We start from the raw sequence: 27,415 nt of genomic DNA on the forward strand, positions 1-27,415 counted from the left end.
GCTGTGCTACTGAGATAACCGTCTGATTTTTGATTCCTGTGAGAAGCATGTGCTTCTTGTAAAGATAAATCATAAAGTGTGTATAAAGTTCTCATAAGAAATGTTCATAGGAGATAAGATGAAGTATTTAGGCCAACCATAGCCTTCACACTTAACAACCCGTTTTATAGATACAGTAGGATGTACATAAGTTGGAAGTCACTCTCACAGGATTTAGTGATCCTGCACTGAGCAGGGGGTTGGACCCGATGACCCCGGAGGACCCGATGACCCCGGAGGACCCTTCCAACTCTACCATTCTTCTGGGAAAAATAATGGTCAGATCTCTGTAAAATGTTGTGTAACTTTGCAGTGATCTAAAGCAGCATTCAGTTATATACAAAACTTTATTTAGAATTCTACAAGCTTCCCATCACCAGAAAGCATTTTGGCAGAATAGCTGAGCTATTAAAATATGATCACAAGAACATTTTAAGCAGAGCCCAGCAGAATTGTGAATGCAGCTCTGGCAGTAAATGGAGTATAAGAACTGTATGTAATTAATGCAGTGTTCATTTTACCTTTTTTGGCTTTTCAGTGTTGAAATTATATACCATCTGACTACACGAGACCATGTTGTCATCTTCGTCATCAGATTCAGGTTCATGCTTAGCCAGCCTTTAGAGAGAACAAACAGGAGATTATAATGCTGCTCCATTCAGGTCGTAAAACAATTGCCTCTACTAGAGATGAGCGAGCACCCAAATGCTCGGGTCTGCGTTACTCGAGTCGAGCTTTTCGTAAAATTGGAGAGCTCTACTCGAGTAACAAACCCCATTGACTACAATGGGAGACTTGAGCATTTTTGTATGTGGGACGCCAGGTCCCGAGCTTTTTTCTTCTTCTTGGTTCGGGTGTGTGCCAGCCGAGCCAAAACAGGCACGTCACAGCGGGGAGGAGCCAAGAACTGGGGCGGGGGTTGAACACGGCGTGATGCTCGTTCGAGTAACAAGCACCATTGAGTATGCTAATACTCGAACGAGCATCAAGCTCGGCAGAGTACGTTCGCTCAACTCTAGCCTCTACTCATTATAACATATCAGGAAGGCTTCTGTATCACAGAAGTTTAGTATCTGACCTGTAACAACTTTTCCTTATGCATTTGAGCTCGTTTTTATAGCTTGGGCTCTCGATGATGGTTTGAAAAGCTTGGATTGGATCAATCAGCTGTCCCCAAACCTTTGATCCCAGGCGATCGAGAATGATCATGAAGCAATGAAGAGCAGGCCAAAAGGGATTTGTGCTTTCATCTAAAAATAACAAAAATTATACTTAAAATTTTTCCAATACTGGACAGTTGGTCACCCATCAGGATAGGTATTAATAGCTGATTGGCAGGGATCTGCCGCCCGGGACCCCTCGCCCATCAGCTGTTCACCAGGATTGGTATGATAGGGTCTGAAGCAGATGTGTGTTGGAAAGCTATTGCAGGCACAGTTCCCATTCACTTCAAATCAAGGACCTGCAATATCAATCCGGGCCACTGCTGTGTTTGTAGGTCTGTACTTCCAGCACGCATGAGCTTCGGAAACTAATCACACCAGCCCTGGCGAACAGCTAATGACGGGGGTGGAGGCTAGGTAGTGGACCCCTGCCGATATCCTACTGAAAAGTCATCAATTGTTCAAGGCTAGAAAACCTCTATTAGGCAACCAATATAGACTTGTATATATTGCCCAAGTCTGTCTAAACTATCCTGAAGACAGCCAAGGATTAGCGGAATATTTGGAGATGAGAACTGAAACCTTTGCAAATTTTTTTCCATACTTGTCGGTAGCAGCTTTCCTATTAGATAACATTTGGATCACCTTTTCTAACAGGGCCCTCCACAAGAGTAGGAATTTCTCAGTATCCATGCTGAGAGGTGAAGGTTCGATATGTTAATAGACCCTGGAACAATAAATCTGGAAGGGTTGGAAGATGCGCTGGTTCCTTAGCCCCGCCCCGTCCCGCCTCCTCTCATTGCAAATAGTGCAGAGGGGCGGAGAGGAGGCAGAGAGGGGGCGGGAGCCTCAGTTCCTGCCCCTGGCTCTTCCATCCTTTCCCCCCCCCCCTGCACACGAGGAGGACGTATATCGGCTCAGCGTGAAAACCAAGCCGATATACGTTCGTGTGAACGCACCCTAAGAGCGAGATGGTTATTTTCAGAGGAGAATTTAAGAGTTGCTCATTTTCGGCTAAATCCAGAATGTTGCCAAAAAATGAAATTATGATAGATTTTTTCCTTTGAAGGACAACGTTCTACCCCCTGTATCTTTACAAAGATAATGATTGAAGATATCCCAAAAGGAAGACCTTTGAATTGAAAATGGCATACTTCTCTCCCAATAGGCACTGTAAATCTGAGGAATAGTTGAGATAGGGGGATGAATTGGGACGTGAAAGTAAGAGTCCTTTAGGCCTACGGTTGCCATAAAGGCCAGTCTCCTCTTTATTAACTTAACCGTTGAGTTGATTGGATCCATCTTGAATCTTCTATATCTTATTGATTAGTTCAAAGGTTTCAGATTTAGGATCATACGAAATTTCCCGAGTAACGCCCTTTCCTTTGTTCGGCTAAGTGAACCGGAACCACTGTTTTCAGCTGCAATAAATCCTGAACACGCTGCTACAATAGGGTTGCCTGAAATGAGGGGCAAGAGGCTATTGTGAAAATTTGAGAGCGGTGCGAAATGAGCTCCATGCTGTAACCGTCTTTTATAATGTTTGAAATCCAGGCATTCTCACGAATCTGAGCCCACCTCTGCGAAAAAGCCTGTAATTTCGCCCCTGGTACGGTGTCATTGTTTTGTTTTTTTAAAGCTTTTAAGGACTTGACCTTGCAGTCTTCTGATCGCTTATAGTGTAGTGCAACACTATAGTATTGCATTATACTGTATTCCCACACGACACAGACACACCTTGATGGGCAATCATTCATATCATTGCTGGGGGGCATTCAGAAGGCCTCGGGCTGCCATGACAACTGAACGGCACTTCACAATCTCATCACGAGAGGGCTGTTTGGGACCCCTGAACACCAAATCAGGATTAACAGACGTGATCAGCGTGAGCACTGATAGCAGCTGTTACATGCGGGCACCAGTTTCAAAGATAGATGCTGTGCATGGAGTAGGATCGGCTCCCAATCTTGCTCTATACAAATCCTGTGCCTGAAGGGCCTAATTATACCCTTTAGGCTTAAACGGTTAATAAATAAGGTCTGTTTGGCGCAGTCTGATTCCATCATTGGGCGTTCTGTTTTCCTGCTCTAAAACCCTAACAGAACTGCAACGCAAGTGTAAATGCAGCCTAACACTATTACAAGACATAGCACATACCATCTGTGTGTTTCTCCATAACATGAAGGATGGATTGCATGAAGTCATTCTGTTTGTCTGGTCCCAGCAAGAAGGAATCCATGGCCTGTTCCTCGAGTATAGTCAGTAGCATGCAGACACCTGCAAGAAAAAAAATAAATTATATATTTAAAATTTTATAACACACTATATATATATATATACCACCTGCAGACGGGCGGAAATTCCGCGGCGGGATTTCTGCCGCTGGAAGCTGCCATAGGATTGCGTTAACGCTATCCTATGCAGACGGCCGCGATTTGGCCGCGCGAAATCTCACGCGGCAAACAAATTGCGGCATGCTCTACGTCACTCACCGGCCGCCGGCAGATGAAAGAGCCGGGGCCGTGGGAGAGGTGAGTGCCCGCGCTGCTCTCTGCAAACGCTCGAGTTGGGTCCAGCTGCGAGAATTCTCACAGCTGGATCCGACCCGGCCGTCTGCAGGCAGCCATATTATATACACACACACACCATATATCTCAGCTGGAACCTCAAATATGGAGGAGTGCGCTTACCTAGCCAGTAATTCTTGTAATTAGAAGTATCGTACAAATGATCGGGCAGGAGGATGAGCTTTCCATCTTCTAGCTCTGTAAAGCTGTAAATGTCAGGGTTCTCAAAGAGGCCAAGTTCAATGACCTTAAATATACATGTAAATACTTCCTGCAGGTCATAGTAGTCATCTCGGTCCACCTTTCCCTGAGCTCTTGCCGTCAAAATGGCCCAACGCCGGATCTGATAAAGACAAGGAAGGGAACAGTTTGGAGTCTTAAAGAGAAGACGAAAGAAGGAAAAATAAATAAATAAAAGAGCTTTAGGTGTAAAAGAAGAAAAAAAAAAAAACGGTACAAGAGTAGTAAAAGAAAAGTATTTGTAAGGTGAGTTTATGAATCCCGCTAATTAAATCTACAGGTTAAAGCTCTTCCAATCCCTTAATACCGCTGTTTGGGGCATTTATCATTCCTCCACCCATTCAATGCTGCTCCTGTCGGTTTCCCCACAGCCTGTCAGTTGCTCAGGTAATACAATTTTGATACTTTAACCTGTTGAGTCGTCTCCAGCCTAACGATAGGATTGTCTCACATGACTTCTCCTGCATATTATATGGGCACTCACCACAAGATGCATTTCACTGCCCATGTTTAACACCTACATGTGAGGGGTGGTCGAAGAGAAGAACGGAGGAGAGCAAAAGAAAGAGGAAGTTGAGGGACGGAGGAAAAACAAGAAGGTAGAAGAGGCGAGAGGTGGAAGAAAGGAAGGGAGGATACAATAAGCTGCTACTCACAATCTCATTGGGATGTACAAGGAGGAGATAAATTCCTGGCAGTTTCTCGTACACCTGGAAGGGGTTGTTCACCTGCTCCATCTTACACAAGGCATCAACACAAAGTTCACCTGATAAATAAAAAGAACACGTATCAAGAATACGGAGCTCATGAAACGAACACGCAAGTAGTCAAAAGCCATAGAATGGAATCCTAAAAATGGTAGAGTTGGAAGGGACCTCCAGGGTCATCGGGTCCTTCAGGGTCATCGGGTCCGACCCCCTGCTCAGTGCAGGATCACTAAATCATCCCAGACAGATGTCTGTCCAGGTGAGATCTCATCATGCATAAGCCTAACCATAAGGTTGGATTCACTCGGTGCAGAAAAATGCGGTAAATCCGCTGACAAGCGTATTTTGTAAATCACGTTTATTGTTGCGTATTATGTGCATTTTTTTCTACATAGAATTTCCGCATGTTATGAAATCTGCAGCGCTTGGACAGTATTTCCAGCGGTTTCAGCTATGGTTTTTGCTACTTACATTGAGACGTATGGACAAAAAAAAAACCAAAACAAAAAAAACGCTGTGGAAACGTCCAAAGAATTGACATGCTTCATCTTCAAAACCCGCGACACAACGACATTTCCGCACTGCGAGAACAGCTTTTTGCCAAAGCACACTGACTTTGGCTTGCACTGCAAATGCAGTGGTTTGTTCGTCCTGAGGATCTGCAATGGCAAAATACAGCAAATCCGTGGGAATTCCGCCCCGTGTGAACCCAGCCTAATAGTGCTCTACCAAATACAGTAGATAGTTAATCCATCACCTTTTACAATAACAGTCGCCATCTTTTTTCAGTATAATGAAAGAGAATATCTTGAAAAATGGACAGATCTCCTGAACAAGCATGGAAGTTTACACGAGTCTCGGGTGACCTACGATTTGAGATTTCCAGTATCAACCAGCTTCTGTGGATGGGATTGGCCAATAGAATGGGGTTCCAAACAGGTGACATTCATTTGATGTCAATACACCCTAGAACATATGGAAGGGGGTCCAAATGGTATTTAGCCCTTTAGGCAACACCACAAGAGAGCCATGTCCCAAATCCTGCAATCCCGTTTAGATTTGAGATGGTGGATTATAATCCACTGAAAACCAGTTCCTCTTCAATAGCAAAAAAATTAAAAAATCTATATGGAACCCTTCAGTTTTTAGTCAAATATAGCAGTTTTCTTCACATACTGAATACTGTCCATTCTGCCACAACTAACCGAAAATGGATCTACTGCTTCAACAAAATTGGGCTTAACCTGGAAATAAACAGTGCTGAATTTGCCGGCTCATGAATGACCTTTATGTCTTTTAGCCAACATCCCCTCAGTTCATCATCATGTCAACAACTAATGATCAAAAGTCTACATATAAAGTATGGACCGGCTCCTACTGTCAAGAACCTGTCATCCAAAACAACTGAAAAACAGCTGACTGTTACAAGTCAATTGCCAAAAATGTTGCCGATGTACATTCAGACAGATCACTGATGTCCCCCTTGGGAATGACATCTAACAATTCAGTCAGAAGCCTGAAAACTCCTTTTAATTTCTATACAGAATACTACTGATGACCTATCCTTAGGATAGGTCATCAATAGTTGATCAGCTGTGGTCCGTTGCTCGGAACCCCGACCGATCAGCTGAGCGGGTGCATGCTGTCTGCACCGCAAATACACAGAGGTTGGAGTCGAAGCAGCGGAAGTCTCCACACCAACCTCCATGTAGTGGCCGGCGCTTGTAACTGCAGGCCTGGCTCTCGTTGAAATCAACAGCAGTTACATGCGCCAGGCCACTACACAGAGGTCGGCGTGGAGACTTCTGCAGCTTTGGCTCCGACCTCTGCATTTGCAGTGCTGACAGCATGCACCCGCTCAGATGATCGGTTGGGGTCCTGATCGACAGACTCCAGGTGAAAACCCCTTTAAGACAGTCCTCGCGGCCACGGCGGATTGCACATGCGGGAGCCCACAGCAGATCCTGCGTACCTGTCCTCGTCTTCTATTAACTGTACTGCAGATGCATGAAGAAGCGCCAGTCGGCTCACATGCGCAGTAAAAATTTCTTTTTTTTAAACTCCTGCTCTCCCGCGGAATCCAAGGCCCGTCCGCAATTTCAATTGCGGACGGACGGCTTCCATTGACTTCAATGGAAAAAGATTCATCTGGGATCTGCACTAAAATAGAGCATGCTGCGATTTGTTTTCCACATGCGGAATCCGGAAAAGAAATCCACGTGTCAATTCAAGTGTGGATGCCCATGGTTTCCTTTGAGCGGGTTGAACTGCAGGGCACCTGTGCGGATTCCACAATTCCAATCCGCCTGTGGACATGAGGCCCAAGTCCAGGCTCACATGAGTGTGTGTGGTAAAATACTAGTATATATAACGGAGTGTTTTACCGCTGTGTGAGCCTGCCTATGGCAGTGTATCTCGCGCATGCTGTCGTGTACAGTCTTCCCTGTTTTTGTTTTATTTCCCATTCTGTCGCTCAGTGACGTTGTATATAAACGCCGCACATACGCAATGTAATTGTGTATGTACAGCGTTTATTATGCGCCAATAGAGAATAGGGCTTTATTGCGCATAATACACAACAAAATAGAACATGTTACTTTGGGGGGGGGGGGTGTTACGCGAGTATCATATGCAATGTATATACGCAAGCGTGACTAGATCAATGAAAATCAATGCACTTTCTTTGACCCTATTCACCGTGTATTATGTGCATGTACATCACGCGCGTAATATGTTAATAGATTGCACTCATGTGCGCCTGCCCTAAGGACTAGTCAAACCACCTCCCATCAATAAGTCCATAAATATTCCCGATCCTGTATATCAGCATCTTCATTAGCGAAGCCTTAACGTTTTACCTTCTTTCAACTTCTCTCCTTTATCCCTTCTTTCTGCTCAACTAGATCATTTTACTAGTTTCATGACCCAGATTTTCATGCTTTCATGCCACTGTACAAACAACTCCAATCAGGATTTCTTTAAAGTCTAACGACTGCCAAATACAGGTTTTCAAAAAATACAAATTCTTCAACGTTTGCACCCAAAAGCCAAGAGACAGTTAATGAGATACCCGACAGCTTTTCAACCGACCTTTTTGTCTAAGGAACAACCCAACATCCCCAATCTCAGACAATGCGCCTCGAGAACCGGATATTCTGTTCAGTAATGCGCTCTACCATGGACTGCCAACGGAGAACTTATATTTTAGGATACAGTTTAAAAAATATAAGAATCGATAGCATAATTCACCATCCAAACAATCTGGATTTTTTGTTGGATCTCTTTCACCAAGTTCTACCAACTTTTTGATTCCAGAGACCACTAATACCCTCCTCTTAAACAATTCATCCACATTCATTACCATCGTGCCAGCACATCAGATCCTTCAATTTCAGAACTTAAAAATCACTCCCTCAGGCCCCCCCAAAACCATCTACATTAAGATCAAAAACAGCTGTGCCAGCAAACAAAGCCCATCAACATCTGAATCATCAGGCTCATCGGGACATCAAAACCAGATGAACCGATTCTCAAGCAGTTACTTTTACTAGTCCGACAGCGACTCAAACTCCAGCTGGAGCGTCACCTTGATAATTTACCAGATTGACTTTTAATAAATGTTCACAAAGACCGGGACAAAAGTATTACCCATTTTAGGAGGCCAATATTATACTACCAGAGCTAAACTGAAGAGTGAAAAACATATCCATAGACCTTAAGCAGAATCAACCCAAAACAAGTAGGTGCCAGCCGCTCGCTGGGTGCATTGGCTACCTGCCTCCTTGACTGTCGAGCCTAGACTTAATACAATTCCTCAGTCACTACACCAACCATAAAATCCTTCAAAAGGTTGTAGGTGCTCTTCAAGACAAAACCGTGTCCCAAGACCTTTCATATTCTTCTCTAGACTTAAATACGTGCCAACATGCAATTCTTCAGAAAGCAAAAACGTAATAGTCTTCCAAAACCATATATTTAAAGCTTAGTCTACAAAATAAGTCACTTGTTTCATAGCCCTAAGGCTGCCTTCACACTGGCATGAAAATCGTGTGAGATTTATGCGTTCCAAGACGCACAAACATGAAACCCATTCTTTAGAATAGGTTCATACACTATAGCAAGGTTTTCCCGCATGGTACTGTGATACAGGAAACATTGCAGCATGTCCCATCTAGCTGCGAGATCTGCCATGGTCTTCAATTAGGCAAGCGGCAGCAGCTCGAGCCCCATTGAAAGCAATGGGAAAACTGCGATGCAAGACTGTTTTCACATGTAAACCGCCTCGCATCCATGGGGATTTCACATGGTGGCAAGTGCGATATCGGACCGTGAATCATGGCCCAGTGTCACACTTTCCAGTATGAAGGAGCCCTTATTGAACTTAGTTTGAAAGATCAACTACACCTTTCTAGTCAGAAACAGATGTGTAGGCCTATCTATGGATAATTACCTTCCATACAGAGTTAGGGGGACTTTATAAACAGTCAACCCTTATCCTAGGGGCGTGTCATTAAAAGGGCCTATGATCTAGGCTAATCATCAGGAACGAACAAATGTTCGATGGCCGGGTAATCAAACCATCTGAATGTGCTACTGATCACCCAACGAGCAAACGCTTGTTTGGCAATTGCTGCCATCAATGATGAAACTCAAACGGGAACTCCATTAGTAATCTCCTAATAGAGTCCAAATCAGACAGTCTAAAGGCCTGGTGGATTAGCATCGATCTCATAGATGAACGCTTGTTTCCTAAAAACAAGTAGATCCATTGAAAAAGGCCTAGTCTTAACAGAAAATATATTGACAATTTGGGAGTTCCAATCATACTTTGCTGTTATATCCCTGTTTATGTACCAACAGAGAGGCCCTTTAGGCTTGTCCAATAGAATATAAGAGGGGTTACCGACTTGGGATCCCCCCTTCTATGATCCAGAGTGGAGGATTGCTGATAACCAGCAGCTCCTGCTCTAACAGGCTTGAGTGACTCATGTATTACATGGGCAGACATTAATCTGAATAAGTAGTTAGCCACATCATCCCCTGGATATTCATCTGCTTGCACGCAAGATTACAACTGCCATGTGAAAAAAGTCTGTAATGCCAATCTTGGAAGACATGGAGATGGCAACAACCAAACAGGTGCTTTACGCAAACCAGAACTTCAGTTTTCTAGAGAATGAAGAATGAAGTCAAACAGCAAACAAAACAGACTCAAGATTCTCAGCACCTTGTGCCGAAATCAAGGCCGACTTGTTCCAAACAACTTCTCCCTTATCTCCTTTGCTGGGAAACTGCAAACCCATTACATAACAGATGCCTCCTCTACAACGTGTTCAAGGCCCAAAAAGATAACACATACAACAATCTTGCAAAAAAAACCTGTAGACTACAACTCATAACAAGAAGAATATGTTCTATGGCCGGCAATGCCGAATATTGACTCAAGGAGGAGACATCTAATCCTGTTAGACAACCTTTCTACATCAGGTCTGCGGAGCTCATTGCACTTGTCCATAAAAGCACCAATGGCATTATCCTGCCAGGTCATCTGTACGTAGTTCAGTATATTCTGTGCAGTCCAATTGTTCTTTGGTCGAAAGAAGACTTCCATGGAGGATATCCAATTGACGACGATAGACCCTACAGGCAGCACGGTGGCTCAGTGGTTAGAACTGTCCTCTTGCAGAACAGCGTTGTGGGTTTTAATCCAACCAACAACAACCTCCGTGTGGAGTTTGTAAGTCCTCCTTGAGTTCTCAGGTGTCCTACCAACACTTCGTATGAAATAGGCCTGTGTTCAAGATTGGGCATTGAGATGGTAAGATTCCCTGGGGACAGTGACGGATATGAATGTGGACTATTTTTGTGCAGCATTACAAGTAATAAAAGAAGAAGTTCTAAGTTTCATTATTGCCCCATTGCATCGGGCCTATGTTTAGACATTCAATAGTTTGAGAGGTTATTTCAATGACACGCTCAAGAACCCAAATTGCCATGATCATAGCGGCACACAGCGTGCAAGACAAGGGGATAATGCATGAATAGTGTGGTCATTGTGAGGGAATTAATCGGCAGCTACTGGTGGCCTCAGTTTCCATCTCCCACGATAGTCTCTATAATCCTCAACGTTGCCGTTCAAGACAGATCTAAGGATGCAACCAGTGGCTTTCGGTCCTTGGGGTAAAAAACAAAACGGCGCTCTGAACTTCTATACCCTGCCCAAAATAGTTATAGAATCCATCCAACCAGAGGTTACCAAATTCAAACACTATTTTTGACAAGAAGTACCATGTCGATGGGGATCTTTCCTGTAGGGATCTATTCTTTGCGCAAAGGGGCTTTAATAGAAGACGCGTCGATAACTAGAGTGGAATCTTTAGGTACAGGCCATTTCTAAAGATAACCAAGATCGCCCTCCACCTCCGATTACTTACTAATGCGACTGTTAAGCAACAAATACGGATACTTGAGGATTTCCAGCAGAGGGACCCGTATACTACTCTCAAAATTGGGGCCGGTGTAGCCAAAAAGTTGCTTCTCCCCATCGTCTTCCACCAAAAACAGCTCATCGTCTTCGTCTATCTCTTCGCGCACAGACCTCTCCAGTTGAGGGATGATCCGTGACGTTTCCATCTTCCACAAAGCCTGCGGGAGGGAGGAAGAGTCACAAGACAACTGTGAGGCTAGAAGAAAAATACAGACAGAAGACAGAGACGTTACAACATGAAGTAGTTTTACCTTGTGCAGCTGCGGCGCCTCCTCCCGGACCTTGTGGTACTCCGCCACACACTCCATGCAGTAGGAGAGGTCATCGTCAGCTCCGATAAGGTCATCGCTTCGTAGCTCCTTGGTGGCGTAGCGCTTCAACAGCTCCGCGGCAACAGGACCCCCCGGCGTGCACCAGCGGCACGTGCTCATTATCCCGTGTGCATCAAACCTAAGGGGGGAAATAAGGTAAATATTTTTTTACAAAACAGTTATCCACGCCGTGTATCCGTCACTCGGCCCGCACTACATGCAGGAGGCGGGGCAGATGTAAAGCTGACCAGTGGAAGTTACCATGGCAACTGCACAACCCAGAGTGCGGCCGCTCAACCGGAGGGCACCGTGGGGGGTGGGTCTCAAGAGGGTCCTGGATGACGGGGGGGGGGGGGGGTGTCACTCGGGACCCCCTTCTATATACTGCACTTAGATACAGACACCCAATCTGACCCGATGAGTTGTGGCGGTCCGTCAGTTGCCGTTTGGATCCATTATGGTGGAGTGCGTTATAAACACGGCAGCTTTTAACGGCTAGCGCTCTGTCTCCTCCTCCTAGCGCCAGAGCGGACAGAATACGACTACCGCTGTCTCCGTGGTTATTGGCGCTCCTCCTAGCGCCAGAGCGGACATAATACGACTACCGCTGTCTCCGTGGTTATCGGCGCTCCTCCTACCGCCAGAGCGGACATAATCTACCGCTGTCTCCATGGTTATCGGCGCCCCTCCTAGCGCCAGAGCGGACATAATCTACCGCTGTCTCCATGGTTATCGGCGCCCCTCCTAGCGCCAGAGCGGACATAATCTACCGCTGTCTCCGTGGTTATCAGCGCTCCTCCTAGCGCCAGAGCGGACATAATCTACCGCTGTCTCCGTGGTTATCAGCGCTCCTCCTAGCGCCAGAGCGGACATAATCTACCGCTGTCTCCGTGGTTATCGGCGCTCCTCCTACCGCCAGAGCGGGCATAATACGACTCCCGCTGTCTCCGTGGTTACCAGCGCTCCTCCTAGCGCAGAGCGGACATAATATGACTACCGCTGTCTCCGTGGTTATCGGCGCTCCTCCTAGCGCCAGAGCGGACATAATCTACCGCTGTCTCCATGGTTATCGGCGCCCCTCCTAGCGCCAGAGCGGACATAATCTACCGCTGTCTCCGTGGTTATCAGCGCTCCTCCTAGCGCCAGAGCGGACATAATCTACCGCTGTCTCCGTGGTTATCGGCACTCCTCCTACCGCCAGAGCGGGCATAATACGACTCCCGCTGTCTCCGTGGTTACCAGCGCTCCTCCTAGCGCAGAGCGGACATAATACGACTACCGCTGTCTCCGTGGTTATCGGCGCCCCTCCTAGCGCCAGAGCGGACATAATCTACCGCTGTCTCCGTGGTTATCGGCGCTCCTCCTAGCGCAGAGCGGGCATAATACGACTCCCGCTGTCTCCGTGGTTACCAGCGCTCCTCCTAGCGCAGAGCGGACATAATACGACTACCGCTGTCTCCGTGGATATCACCATTCGCCAACTCTAAATCAAAGTACCGCTGCGCTTCGATGAATCGCCGGCTTCTTCTCTGCAGGTCGGAATGGAGGCATCACGCTTCAACAAACTTTATTTACAGTTCAAAAAGAGAACAAATCCCCTCAGATAGAAGGTCCTGCAGATAACAGCACCGGTCCCGGGACACCCCGCAGCCCCCGCTGTCCGCCGGCCATTCCCCCCGCAGTCACCTCCCGCTCACCTTCCTTGTACCCGGAGTCCCGCAGTATCAGCCCGCCTCTGCCATGACTCCCGTCGGGCCGCTCTCCCCGCACGTCTCTCACAGGCCGCACTAACTCCCCGGCCTCGCGTAACAGCTGCTGCCGTCCACACACGGCGGTGTGCCGAGCGGCGCGGCTCCGGCTAGATATGATGTCACGGGGCGGGCGGGGCCTTGAGGAAGAAGGGGCGGGGGTTACAAGAAGGCTCATGTGCGCATGTGTCCGCTGATGGCGGGAAGAAGGTTGTGGATAGAAGCGATGAGGTGACAGGAGAGGAGTCAAGCTGGGTGGGTGGACGGGGAGCAGTCTGAGGGGGACGGAGGCAATGTGTGAGCGGAGAGGGAGGGGGAAATGAGGAGCAGTCTGAGGGGATAGCGGCAGTGTGACGGGGATGGGGAGCAGTCTGAGGGGACAGGGGGATGGGGAGCAGTCTGAGGGGGACAGCGGCAGGGGGATGGGGAGCAGTCTGAGGGGACAGCAGCAGGGGGATGGGGAGCAGTCTGAGGGGACAGGATGGAGAGAAGTCTGAGGGGACAGAGGCAGTGCAAGGGGGAGCAGTCTGAGGGGACAGAGACGGGGATGGGGAGCAGTCTGAGGGGACAGAGACGAGGATGGGGAGCAGTCTGAGGGGACAGAGACGGGGATGGGGAGCAGTCTGAGGGGACAGAGGCAGTGTGACGGGGATGGGGAGCAGTTTGAGGGGACAGCGGCAGGGGGATGGGGAGCAGTTTGAGGGGACAGCGGCAGGGGGATGGGGAGCAGTTTGAGGGGACAGCGGCAGGGGGATGGGGAGCAGTTTGAGGGGACAGCGGCAGGGGGATGGGGAGCAGTTTGAGGGGACAGCGGCAGGGGGATGGGGAGCAGTCTGAGGGGACAGCGGCAGGGGGATGGGGAGCAGTCTGAGGGGGCAGGGGGATGGGGAGCAGTCTGAGGGGACAGCGGCAGGGGGATGGGGAGCAGTCTGAGGGGTCAGCGGCAGGGGGATGGGGAGCAGTCTGAGGGGACAGAGGCAGGGGGATGGGGAGCAGTCTGAGGGGACAGGATGGAGAGAAGTCTGAGGGGACAGAGGCAGTGCAAGGGGGAGCAGTCTGAGTGGACAGAGGCAGTGCGAGGGGGATGGGGAGCAGTCTGAGGGGACAGAGGCAGTGCGAGGGGGATGGGGAGCAGTCTGAGGGGACAGAGGCAGTGCGAGGGGGATGGGGAGCAGTCTGAGGGGACAGAGGCAGTGCGAGGGGGGTGGGGAGCAGTCTGAGGGGACAGGCAGTGTGAGGGGGGTGGGGAGCAGTCTGAGGGAACAGGCTGTGAGGGAGGTGGGGAGCAGTCCGAGGACACGGAGGCAGTGTGAGGGGGAGGTATTAGTGTATCTTGATGCCACCGGACGCTAGGGGATTGACAGGAGGAACGGCCCTCTCACACCTCTAGCTCCCTATTGGCGCAAGATTTTAAGGTCCTACAAGGTGCAAGAGTGGATAACGGGTCTGAAGTGGCATGCCATGTAAGTGAGCCGCAGTCTGTTAGCCGGCGTTGTGTTGCAGCCCTGTGACCCGCCTCTAGGTGACTGCCCCTGTGGTGTTGCCTACCAGGTTAAGGGAGCCACGCTCCTTGTGTCAGTCTCCCGCCACTGTACCCTCCCTTCTGTACGGATCCACTAAGCCGTCTGCCCCGCGCCGCTGTTTGATCCGTCCGGTGCTCCTGGACTGTGCCTTCGCTGCCTGTTAGTGTCTCTGCGCCCCACCTCCCACGGCCAGTGGCCTCCCTGAGGGTGCCCGACATGAATGTGAAAGGGGTGTGGGTCGCCGCAGTGTGAGCCATGCTGTGCTCGGGGCGTGTGCGGCCGGCGGCTGTCACTCTCTGCCCCAGTTAGAGGGGGGGGAGGACGTAGCGTTAAAGCAGCTTCACTGGCCGTTTGCCTCCCTGCTTTTAAACCCCCGTAGCGCTGGCAAACTCAGGTGAGTTGCAGCTTCCGAATGAGCATCAATGAAACCCTTGCTGCAGATGGGGCTGCTGTATAACCTTTTTCTTCACATGTGTAGTGCCCTTCCAGAGCCTGCAGCCAAAGCGGCTCTGGAGCCAATCAGCTCGAGGGGGTGTTACCACACTGTCAATCTTGACTCCCCCAGGACTTCCTGGTGGCTTCAAGATACACTAATACTTGAGGGAACAGGCAGTGTGAGGTGGATGGGGAGCAGTCTGAGGGGACAGAGGCACTGTGAGGGGGATGGGGAGCAGTCTGAGAGATTAAGAGACATGGTGAGCCACACCAGTTCTCAGGAATGCTCTTACCCCAGCAATCTAGTTAAGGGCTCATTCACACTGGTGTATTCAGTTTTATTTGGGTTTTTTGTGTGCGTATTCTTTAGGTATTTCACATACCTTAAAAAAACCCGCAAGAGGCTCCTCTAATGGGGTATTTTGGACCATAATAAGACATTCTGCATTTTTTTTTCATTCTCGTAAATATGCGCTTGAGAAACCTGATGTCGGAATCTCCCAGTGCAAATCAATGGGGCTCAGCTCTCCGTATTACACGTGTAATGCAGAGGACAAATGCGCTTTGTGAAAGAGCTCTGATCCCGAAAGCCCTAGGCCAATCTCACACGGCGGTCAGAAAAAGCTGCTCGAAATCACGCATTTTTACCGTAATTGCGAACGTAGTTTTTGAACGCAGTGCTCATCGTTAGACAGCACTTTTCAACACGCCCCATCATTGTGATGGGTGATGAGATGCGTTAAAAAAAATTAAACACTGCTTGAAAATCATGCTGTTAGAAGCACCACGTTCGAGCGCAGGTCTGTGGAGCCCCCTTTAAATCAATGGGAGCGTTGTACTGCGGTTAGCTTGGTGCTCGGGACGCCACGGTAAAAAGCGGTGTGTGTGAGAGTGGCCTTAAGTGTGCCCGAAATACATGTTTCCCCTCGTCATCCTGACAGCATACACATGGAGGTTGCCTGCTGGACACCTGTTGGGACAGGAAGCGGAAACTACAAAAGGCAACTCTCACCACCGGCTCACCAGTGTCTTCCTGTCCCTACAGGACAGTCCAAGCGGGCCTCCAGGTGTATCCTGGAGGTGAATGAAGAAAGAAGACTCCCATGCAGCCTGTCCGCCCGTGGGGGAACGACTCTCTGTTCGGGCTGGCAGAGCTTGCGCGGGTGAGACCCTACGAGGGGACCCTCACCCGCAGGATCTACCCAGCAATGTTCCCCCAGTGGGAAAATCCTCCCCCCGGTACGCTGCCCAGTGGGGTTGTCGTACCGGTAGGAAGCAGCCCCGGTACCTGCAGCCTCGACGCCGGTGTCTCCAGGGATCCACGTCTAGAGAGGTATGCCAGCAGCGCTCGGGGCGGGCCAGGGGGGCAGGTCCCTGGTTCAAATCAAGTCCCCTCAAGTGCCAGCTTTACTCAAAAAAAAAAAAAAAAAGGGCTCGCTTCGGCAGCACATATACTAAAATTGGAACGATACAGAGAAGATTAGCATGGCCCCTGCGCAAGGATGACATGCAAATTCGTGAAGCGTTCCATATAGCGCCATGTGTGTCTCCTAGGCGGCGGGTCTGGCGGCGTCCCCACGTGGGTGTATGCCCCGGGTCCGGCGCGGCAGCGTGACGTCAGCGCAGCCGCATCATGGGGGGCGGGGCCTCACTTAAAGGGGGCGTGTCGGCGCCAAATTTGAAAATTTAAAAGGACTGGATTCCTCTGCATCTCTCCTGGCTGCACCTTACTGAAGATGTCAGCCAGAGAGGACACTGAAAGCAGCCTGCTGGTGAGTAGACTGCTTTGGGAGTACCGGGGAGGGAGGATTGAGACATCAGGATCTGGTGCTGGAAGTCCTTTTTGCTGTCTCTGTCTCTTAGGACAGAGATGCACAAAAGGTTAGAGAGGCCAAAAAGCGAGTGCGCAAATGTCCAGTTGGCTTGCCGCGGCTAGAAGAGGGCCACACCAAGCCACTATGCGCGGACCCTACGGAGAAGGTGATCCGCAAAGAGGGCTCCTCGGGCATGTCGGACATCCGATCCATGATCCGCGAGGAGATTGAAGGCTCGCTCTCCTCTCTTTCTCAGCCGCCCCCCACGGAAAGGGTAAGGCGGGCACGAATGGAAGAGTCAGACTCTGAGGAGGTCCTAGAAGATTCTCCTTCAGAATCCATGCCGCCCATGAGGGATACAAGGAAGTATTTCTTTTCATCGGCGGACTTGGGTCAGCTGTTAACTGCAGTCCGGCGCACCATGCAGGTGGAGGAAGAGGTGCCGCAGCAGCCATCCTTTCAGGATTGCCTGTTTCGGGGACTCCTACCACAGCCAAAACCGTCATTTCCAGTTAATGACACTTTAAAACAGCTGATCCTGACAGAGTGGAAACAGGCAGATCAGAAATTCTTCCTGTCCAAGGAATTCAAGGATCGGATGGTCTTCACACCAGAAGATATCGAGTTCCTAGAAACCGTCCCTAAGGTGGATCTGGCGGTCGCCAGGGTCTCAAAAAGCAGCCCTCCCCTTTGAGGACATTTCCCAACTGCGGGATCCACTAGATACCAGAGTGGATTCTGCGATGGAAAAGGCCTGGGAGACCGCGGCCCTGACCGTCAAAGCCAACATCACGGCCACATCTGTGGCGAGATCTATGTCAGTCTGGTTAGACCAACTCCAGACGCTGATTTCTCAGAGGGGCTCTAGGGAGGACATCTCCAGCTGCCTTCCCCTCCTCCAGGGGCAACCGGCTTCCTGGCAGACGCCTCTATGGAGTCAGTGAGGTTCAGGGCCCATTCAGCAGCCCTCTCGAACACAGCAGGAGGGCTGTCTGGGTTAAGGCCTGGACAGGAGATAACGCCTCCAAGAATAGACTCTGTTCCCTGCCCTCCCAAGGACACAGAATCTTCGGGCCTTCCTTGGATACTCTCCTAGAGAAGGCATCAGATAAGAGCCAGGGACTACCATCGGAGAAATCGTTTAAGCGGCTTCCTCCTCCTACCCTTCTCCTTTTGTTCCCTCTAGAGCATACAAGGGGAAAGGGAAAACCGGACGCTGGTCCTATCCCAAAGGCGGAAAGGGTGAGAATCTGCCTTCCCGGATCCTACAAGTAGGGGGTAGACTGAAAGGGTTCGCCCTTAGATGGAACGAGGCGACCTCCAATCCCTGGGCCTTACGCCTAGTCTCGGATGGCTACAAAATTGAAATTTCCTCCCCGGAGGTTCATCGTCACCCCCTGCCAGTCACCTGCGTCTGCTCAGGCCCTCCAGTTGGGGGTGCAAGAGCTGTTGTCCCTAGGGGCCATCACTCGGGTTCCCGCAGAAGGACTATTCAAGGGGTGCTACTCCCCCTTGTTCCTAATCAAAAAAAATAAATAAATAATGGATCCTATAGAACTATAATTAATCTGAAATTCCTGAATAAATCTATCACGTATCAAAGATTTAAAATGGAATCGGTGCGGTCAGCAATCCCCTTAATTGCGCCGGATAGTGTCATGGCCACCGTGGACTTAAAGGACACATATTACCATGTCCGTATACACATAGATTCCCAGCAGTTTTTGCGGTTTGCCCTGGTGATAGATGGCTCTGTCTCTCACTTTCAATTTACGTGCCTGCCGTTCGGGATTTTCTCCGCACCCCGGGTGTTCTCCAAACTGGTGTTAGAGATGGGGGCGGCACTAAGGACTGACAAGGTGTTGATTGTCCCATACCTCGACGATTTCCTGATTATAGCAGGATCGGCTTCAGAACTCCAGTTCCAGGTCAACCTCACACTCCGTCTGTTCGAGTCATTAGGCTGGATCATCAACTCCTCTAAATCCAGTCTTCTGCCCGAGCAGAAAGGAGAAAAAAAAAAAAAAAAAAAATTTCTGGGAGTGATTCTGGACTCACACCATCAGTGCTCATCCCTTCCCCTAGAAAGGCAAAAAAACGATCCAGGATGAGTGTCGGGCACTTTCTCTAACCACTAAAGTCTCCCTTAGGAGAGGCATGAGGGTCCTCGGCCTCATGACCTCTTGCATCGGGTAGTCCCTTGGGCCCAGTTACATTGTAGAACCCTCCAAGACTTTATCCTAAACAACTGGGATAAATCCCCCGCCTCCCTGGATCGGAAAGTCGTCCTTACCTACAAGATAGACATCCACCATTCCAAGGAGGATTTTATCTCTAACCTTGCCAGAGCCACGGCTTGGTACCCCGCATCCCCAGTATCCATCTTTACTGACGCAAGTGCAACTGGTTGGGGGGCCCACTTAGGCCGTCATTACGTCCAAGGGGGCTGGAACCGGGAGGAAGCTGCTCAACCCTCCAACTACAAAGAACTTTGCGCTGTCTGGAAGGCCATTCGGGGCCTCGAGACAGAGATCAGGGGTAGACACATTAAGATCTTTTCGGATAACATAACAACTGTGTCCCTCATCCGCCACCAGGGATCCACGCGGAACCCCCGACTCCAAGACCTGGCGGCGAAAGTTCTCGGGTAGATAGAGCAGCGGACGCCTTCCGTCACAGCGTACCACGTAAGGGGCCCAGAGAACTCCATGGCGGACCATCTCAGCCGCAGAAAGATAGACCCCGGGGAGTGGACTCTACATCCACACGCGTTCCAGCTAAATTTAGAGAGATGGGGGACACCCAAGGTGGACTTGTTCACCTCTCGGGAGAACACCAAGTGTCCCCGGTTTTTCTCCATGGGAGCAGACGGGGCTCCCTGGGAATAGATGCACTATCCCAGGCCTGGGATTGGGACCTTGCATACGCCTTCCCGCCTATCCCCCTGATTCCTCGGGTCCTAAGGAAAATTCAGGAGTCCCCAGGCTCCGTTATCCTGGTGGCCCCATTCTGGCCCAAGAGACCCTGGTTCCCGCTCCTGGCCGCTCTCTTGACACAGGATCGCCTCTACATCTGCCGCAGAGAAACGACCTCCTTCAGCAGGGTCCCCTGATAGGCCCAAAGGTCCAACAGTTCAGACTGGCGGCCTGGAAGTTGAGCGGGTAAAATACCTGAGCCGGGGCCTATCAGAGGGGGTGACCACTACGTTATGTGAGAGCCTCAAAAAATCCACCTGAAAAATATACTCCAGGGTGTGGGATACCTTCTCTAGGTGGTTGGGGCATAGTATACATGACCTCCAACAGCCCGACATTAACAAAATATTGGAGTTCCTACAGGATGGTTTGGACATGGGGCTAAGACCTGGTACCCTTAAGGTCCAGGCGGCCGCCCTTGGGGCCTTCTTCGACTTCCCCTTAGGCGACCATAGGCTAATTAAGAAATATCTGAAAGGGGCAGTCAGACTCCATCCCTTTAGAGAAACCATGCCCCCATTGGACCTGAACCTTGTTTTGCAGGCCCTCTGCGCACACCCCTTTGAGCCCCTGGAAGATCTATCAGTAAAGATCCTCCCCCACAAAGTTGCCTTTTTAGTGGCCATCACATCCGCCAGACGGATCGGGGAGATCCAATCCCTCTCGATTAGGACCCCATACATGACCACCTTCCCAGATAAAATAGAGTTCAGGCCTGACCCCTTCTTTCAACCAAAAGTTCTCACAGACTTTCACAGAGAACAGCGTATAGTACTTCCCTCCTTCTGCCAGGAACCCCGTAATACCACGGAACAGAGGTTCCATAATTTAGATGTTAGACGAGCAGTCCTGAAGTATTTGGAATTCACACATTCCTTCAGGAAGTCTAACAACCTCTTCATTCAATTTCCAGGTCCACGCAGAGGAGGGGCCGCTACTAAGGACTCCTTAGCGCGTTGGGTCAGGAGGGCCATAGAAGAGGCGTACAGATCCCAGGGGATCCCACTCCCGGGCGACGTTAGAGCCCATTCCACTAGGGCGGTCGCCTGTTCCTGGGCGGAGAGAGCCCAGGCGACAACCGACCAGATCTGCAGAGCCGCCACGGGTCGAGCACACATACTTTCGTTAAACACTATCGCCTGGATTTGGGGGCCAACCGGGATATGGCCTTTGGGTGGAAGGTGCTACAGGCAGTGGTCCCTCCTAAAGCCCTTGGTCGTTGGTATTCCTCCATGTGTATGCTGTCAGGATGACGAGGGGAAGACAGGAATTAGGTCCTACCTGTTAATTCCTTTTCTTGAAGTCATCCTGACAGCATAGGGGCTTTTCCCTCCCCTTCGGTTATATTTTACATGAAGTAACGTATTGTACTATGATTTCCATATTAGAAATGATTGGTTAAGCAAAGCCGGGTCACTGTAGTTATTTGGTACACACTGGTGAGCCGGTGGTGGGAGTTGCCTTTTGTAGTTTCCGCTTCCTGTCCCAACAGGTGTCCAGCAGGCAACCTCCATGTGTATGCTGTCAGGATGACTTCAAGAAAAGGAATTAACAGGTAGGACCTAATTCCTGTCTTTTAGGGAGGTCTAACATATTCCCAAATCTAAATCCTTCATCTCCCCCTTGGAAACAGAACCCCCTTCCCAAACCACATTGTGCTTTTTATATGCTTATTCACAAACATGGCTGCTGATCGACTCCCCCAGTTGTATATATGTATAGTACCCCTATTATATACACAGTGGATTTTTCTGACTATAAGGGTGCATTTACACGAATGATGTTCTCGTGTGAATTTTACACGATGTGCATAAAACCTGCACAAATATAGCATCTATTCCTTTGAATGGATTCATTCACATGAGCGATCTTCTTTCCTTGCTGCAAAAAAAATAAATTGCAGCATGTTCTATCTTTAGGCGTTCCCTCAAAATGACTTAATCATTGTTTTGAATGGGGCCTTTAAAGTCATCACATGGCACTTGCATGATGTGTGGTGCGACATTTCCCATTGAGGTCAAAGTGAAACACTTGCGATCCTTTCACACATGTAAAATTCGCAATTTCACAGAAGTCGGGATTTTTAATTTTTTTAAACTATTTAAATTTTTTTTTTTTTTTTTTTTTTATAAATGAAAGCTTCACATTGCCTGAAAATCGCAAATTGGCAAGCACAATATAGGACTCACCCGTGTGAATGTAGCCCAAGGGCTCATACCCACGGCTGTGACGGGCTCCGCAAGCGGAATACTGCAGGTCCCTTGCCTGAGTCGCAAACAGTGGTTCATAAGCCACCTAAGGAGTTTGTTGTGACCGATGGCCAAAATTTGGACCTTTCACAGTCTCGGGGTGATGAGGATGGGAACTTCCAAATAGTGTCTCAAGAGGTATTTGTTGATGATGAGACACAGTTGTCTGTCAGTGAGGTTGTTAGGGCAGTAAGTCTGAAGGAGGAGCAGACTGAGCAGGGAGGTGACAAGAGGGAGAAGTAGGGCCAGAGCAAGTAATCCCCCAACTGTTCCCCACAGCACTACCTCACGGTAAGCTCCTGTGCAGAGGGTTAGGTGTTCGAAGGTCTGGAGGTTTTTTTAATGAGTGCGGACGACCGACGAACAGTGGTGTGCAACCTGTGCCGCACCAAGATCAGCAGGGCCACCACTACCAGCCTCACCACCACCAGCATGTGAAGGCAGGCATATGGTAGCTAAGTACCTGACGAGGTGGAACAAAGGCCATTCACCACCTGTGGGTCACACTACTGCCTCTTCCCCTGTGTCACATGCTGGCACTGAGATGCAATCCCCCTCCTAGGATGCAGGCACAAGCGCCCTGCACCCACCCCTTCACCTGCATGGTCCTCCCCTGCCTCCACCAATGTGTCCCAGCGCAGCGTTTAGCTGTTCATAACACAAACATTAGAGCGCAAGTGCAAATATGCAGCCACCCGCCCACATGCACAATCGCTAAACATGCATATCTCCAAACTGTTGAGCTTCGAGATGCTGCCATACAGGCTGGTAGAAACAGGCTTTCCGCAACCTCGTGGCTGCAGACGTCCCTCGCTACTCGGTCCCGGGTCATCACTATTTTTCCTGCTGTGCCGTCCCCACCCTACACCAGCACGTGTCATGGAATATCAACCATGCCTTCACCAACGCGGTTGCTGGGAAGGTCCACTTGAAGGTACATCTCCATGACGGCACATTGGGTTAACCTGGTGGAGGCTGGGACCAAGTCTGACCCTGGGTCCGCTCACGTGCTACCCACACTGAGGATTGTGGGTCCTACCTCGGCCATGGTTTCTCCAGCTTATGCCACCTCCTCCAACCCACCCCCCTCTCCTTCTGCACCTTTCAATTACCATCTGTGAGCACGTCGCCTTCAGTCGGTAGCTCGAGGCGCTGCAGCACTGCCATTGGGAAGAGTCAACAGGCCGTGCTGAAACTCCTGAGCTTAGATGACAAGAGGCACACCGCCCAGGAGCTGTTACAGGGTTTAACGGAGCAGACAGATCTGTGGCTTTCGCCGCTGAACCTCCAACCAGTCATGGTTGTGTGTGACAATGGGCATAGCCTGGTGGCGGCTCTGCAGCTTGGCAGACTAACACATGTGCCATGCTTGGCCAACGTGTTTAATCTGCTTTTTCAGCGCTTTCTTAAAAACTACCCCAATTTGTCTGAGTTGCTCAGCAAGGTGCGTCATGTGTGCGCACATTTCAGAAAGTCCACCACAGATGCTGCCACCCTCAGGACACTGCAACAGCGGTTCCAGCTGCCAGTTCACCGGCTGTTGTGCAACATTCCCACATGCTGGAATTCAACTTTGCACATGTTGGCCAGGGTTTATGAGCAGCATAGAGCTATTGTTGAATACCAGCTGCAACATGCCTGTTGGAGTGGTAGTCAGCCACTGCACTTCTTCACAGAGGAGTGGGCATGGATGTCTGACATCTGTCAGGTGTTGGGAAACTTTAAGGAGTCAACACAAATGGTGAGCGTTGATGCGGCCATTATCAGCGTAACCATCCCGCTGCTTTACCTGCTGAGAAGGTTGCTGCTAAGCATTAAGGCCGACGCTTTGCGGATAGAACAAGATATGGGGGATGACAATACGTCACTTGATAGCCAGACCACCCTCAGGTCTGTTTCTCAGCGCGTATTGGAGAGGGAAGAGACTGCTGCCCACACTGTAGAGGGTACTCATGCTACTTTCTTTACATCTGTTCAGTGTGTATGGGCTGAAGAGTCATCCTCCTAGTGAGAACAGCGATGTGTTGTGTACTGGGACTCTGGCACACCTGGCTTACTTCATGTTAAGCTGCCTTTCCGGTGGCCCTTGCGTTAGACACATTCTGGCCAACACTGGGTGTTCACCCTTCTCGACCCATGTTATAAGGAGAACTGGTATAAAGAGGAAAGGAGTACGAGAGTGATGCAATACCACAAGGCCCTGGTGGAAAAGCTGATACTAAACCTCCCATCTGACAACGCTAGCGGTAGAGGACGTAGTTCAGTGGGCCAACTAGCAGGGGAGACGAGGGGAACAGGCAGGAGAACACTCTCCAAAGCCTTTGCCAGTTTTATGGCACCCCAGCCAGACTGTCACCACTCTCCAGTCTAGGCTAAGTAGGAGGGAACAGTGAAAAAAGATGGTGAGGGAGTACATAGCCGACCGTACCAACGTCCAACATGATCCCTCTGCTCCATACAACTATTGGGTGTCAAAGCTGGACACGTGGCACAAACTTGCGCTGTACGCCTTGGAGGTGCTGGCCTGCTCTGCCACTAGTGTGTTATCGGAGAGGGTGTTTAGTGCTGCTGGGGGGAATATCACGGATAAGCATGTCCACCCTGTCAACTGACAGCGCTGACAGGCTTACACTTATTAAGATGAACAAAGCCTGGATTTTCCCAGACTTCTCTTCTCCACCGGTGGAAAGCAGCTTAACATAAAGTATCTTTAAGCTGGAACTGGAGAACCATGCACCCTCTATCACCCCCAAAAAGGGTAGAAGTAGCTTGGTCTATCCTTCTCTGATCTTCCTCCTCCTAAACCAGCATGTCAGCACGCTGAACAGCCAATTCTTCAGAAGGCCAAAAGGCTCTGTAAAAAGTATTTTTTTTGGAGGGCTGTCTCGAGGCTCGGTCAAAACAATTTTTTCTGAGGGCCGCCTCCAGGTTATCGTCCCCAATTTTGAAGAGGTTCACCACTAGAGTTCAGCAAATGTGCTGGTTCCAGCTTCATACGCCCGCAGAGTCCACAAATGTATCCCAGCGCAGTGTCCAGCTATCTGACATCGAGACAGAATGAATTGTCCTGGTTTGGGCACTAATTTGTTCATAGTACATGCTGTCTTTCCCTGGGGCGCTGGTTAAAAAGCCCCTCGGGGAGAGGCAGGGGCTAGGATAGGCGGTAGCTTGCCTGTCAGTGGACCGCCACCTGGATCCCATTAAGCAAGTACGTGCTCTATGTTAAAAGAATACTTCATGGGTTCACCTGCACTCTGGGTAAACATCTTTCAAGGGTACTCTTGGTACACAAATCTTTCAGGGGTTCGCCTATACTCTTGCTACAAAAATTTCAGTACGCTGTGGCCTTCTGAGTAGGCGAAGGGGTGCATCTTACCCCACCTGGGATTGGGACAGCTGGACACTTCGCTGGGAAAAATTTCAGTACGCTGTGGACTGAGTAGGTGAAGGGGTGCGCCTTACCCCGTTTGGGATGGGGACAGCTGGACGCTGCGTTGGGAAAAATTTCAGTATGCTGTGGACGCAGGCTGGTGCCCGTGTCCTTCCTGGGGGGGATTGGACAGCAATGCCGGCATGTAACACAGAAGAGGCAGTGGTGTCACCCGCAGGCGGTGATTGGCCTTCATTTCACCTAGTGCGGTGTTTAGCTAAGATGTGCCAGCATGTGTGCCTTGCTGATTATGGTCTGGCCCAACTAAATTGTTAGGGGGGTGACCACCAGGCTCTTGCCCACAATTTGGCTTAATAGTGTGACCTGGGAGCCTTAGATGCATCCATGCACGCTGCCCCTGCTGTTCCCTATCCATTTCTGTGGTGTTTCCATCACTTTCTGATGTTTTCAGGTGAATCATACACCCTCCCCTATGCAGAGCATGGGTCACCTTGAAAAATGCTTGAGTCTCCCATTGACTTCAATGGGGTTCGTTACTTGAAACGAGCTCTCGAGCATTACAAAAAGTTTGACTCGAGTAACGAGCACCCGAGCATTTTGGTGCTTGCTTATCTGTAATGCTAATATGAAAAAAGACCCAAAAAGATTTTTTTGCATTTAAATTTTTTGTACATTATTTTGAATTTTTTTTTTTTATACACCATTTGTGTCCCTCTGAGGGACTTACACCATACCAACTCTGATCGCTATGATAAGGCATTGCAGGACTTCTCTCCTGCAATGCCTTATCGCTTATTACAGCGATCATAAGCACTGGCAATACAGGCCGCCGGTATCTGTCGTCCTGTTTCCATGGCAACAGAGGGAGCGCGCTACATAAATCGCGTCAGGGAAGGGGTTAACAGCAGGGGGCGTATGTCCGATGCACGCCCGCTGTTGCAGCGGCAGGCCGGCTATCAGTGACAGCTGGCTCCCGCTGCCGGATAGCGCGAGAACGCTTATGATCTTGCGGTATCCACATGACGTAAGGGTACATCCAGTTGCAGGAAGTACCCCGCTGCCAGAACGTACCCTTACGTCATATGGAGGGAAGGGGTTAATTGTGTGGCCGAGAGACCTCATCCTTGCTTTCAGTTTTTGTCCTGTTTCCTCAACATAAAGGCCTCCAATGGGACATTTACTGCACAGGATCATGTACACAACATCAGACGTGGAACATGTGAATGTCCCGGGATCTTATAGTCCTGCTGTGTGTTGGGGTTATGTATCCTGTCTGCGGTCCGTACATGTCAGCAGGTCTTACAGCTCCTTACATTACAGGGATCTTATAGTCCTGCTGTGTGTTGGGGTTATGTATCCTGTCTGCGGTCCGTACATGTCAGCAGGTCTTACAGCTCCTTACCTTACAGGGATCTTATAGTCCTGCTGTGTGTTGGGGTTATGTATCCTGTTTGCGGTCCGTACATGTCAGCAGGTCTTACAGCTCCTTACCTTACAGGGATCTTATAGTCCTGCTGTGTGTTGGGGGATCCGTATCCTGTTCGCGGTCCGTACATGTCAGTAGGTCTCACAGCTCCTCACATTACAGGAATAGGTTCCTTTTTGTGTGTCGGAGGACAATGCACTCTTGATTATAAAGTTATTCAAATTTGGAGGTTGCCTGTAACACAGAAGCGGAGGGTCCGGGAATATGGTGGTCAGACGGTCATCCTTGTGTAGGTATGATGGAGTTTCCTTGCGGTTTTCCTTAGTGCCTCCAGCTGTGG

The 27,415-nt window shown here is 49.6% G+C and overlaps 1 protein-coding gene and 1 non-coding gene across 4 annotated transcripts in view; one reads left to right on the top strand and one right to left on the bottom strand.

Annotated features, from left to right (window-relative positions):
• Nucleotides 1-27,202, bottom strand: part of SETX (senataxin) — a 59,862-nt gene extending 32,660 nt beyond the window's left edge. The window contains exons 1-8 of one of the 3 annotated variants that reach the window (XM_066580179.1): nucleotides 27,141-27,202; nucleotides 11,455-11,653; nucleotides 11,151-11,361; nucleotides 4,666-4,775; nucleotides 3,893-4,112; nucleotides 3,360-3,479; nucleotides 1,118-1,289; nucleotides 561-657 (exon numbers count right to left, since the gene is read on the bottom strand). In XM_066580179.1, the coding sequence (XP_066436276.1) occupies nucleotides 561-657; nucleotides 1,118-1,289; nucleotides 3,360-3,479; nucleotides 3,893-4,112; nucleotides 4,666-4,775; nucleotides 11,151-11,361; nucleotides 11,455-11,634 (1,110 nt within the window). In that variant the 5' untranslated portion in view covers nucleotides 11,635-11,653; nucleotides 27,141-27,202. Of the gene's footprint in view, nucleotides 1-560; nucleotides 658-1,117; nucleotides 1,290-3,359; nucleotides 3,480-3,892; nucleotides 4,113-4,665; nucleotides 4,776-11,150; nucleotides 11,362-11,454; nucleotides 11,654-13,211; nucleotides 13,378-27,051; nucleotides 27,069-27,140 lie in introns of those variants that run through there. The other 2 variants (XM_066580180.1, XM_066580178.1) reach the window with 2 other exon arrangements.
• On the top strand, nucleotides 16,651-16,757 carry LOC136581192 (U6 spliceosomal RNA). Its single transcript, XR_010787065.1, has one exon. It is a non-coding gene; the product is annotated as a U6 spliceosomal RNA (small nuclear RNA).
• Nucleotides 27,203-27,415: the final 213 nt, after the last annotated feature.

The sequence above is a fragment of the Eleutherodactylus coqui genome, chromosome 10 (assembly GCF_035609145.1).
Source record: "Eleutherodactylus coqui strain aEleCoq1 chromosome 10, aEleCoq1.hap1, whole genome shotgun sequence".
Lineage (NCBI taxonomy): Eukaryota > Metazoa > Chordata > Amphibia > Anura > Eleutherodactylidae > Eleutherodactylus > Eleutherodactylus coqui.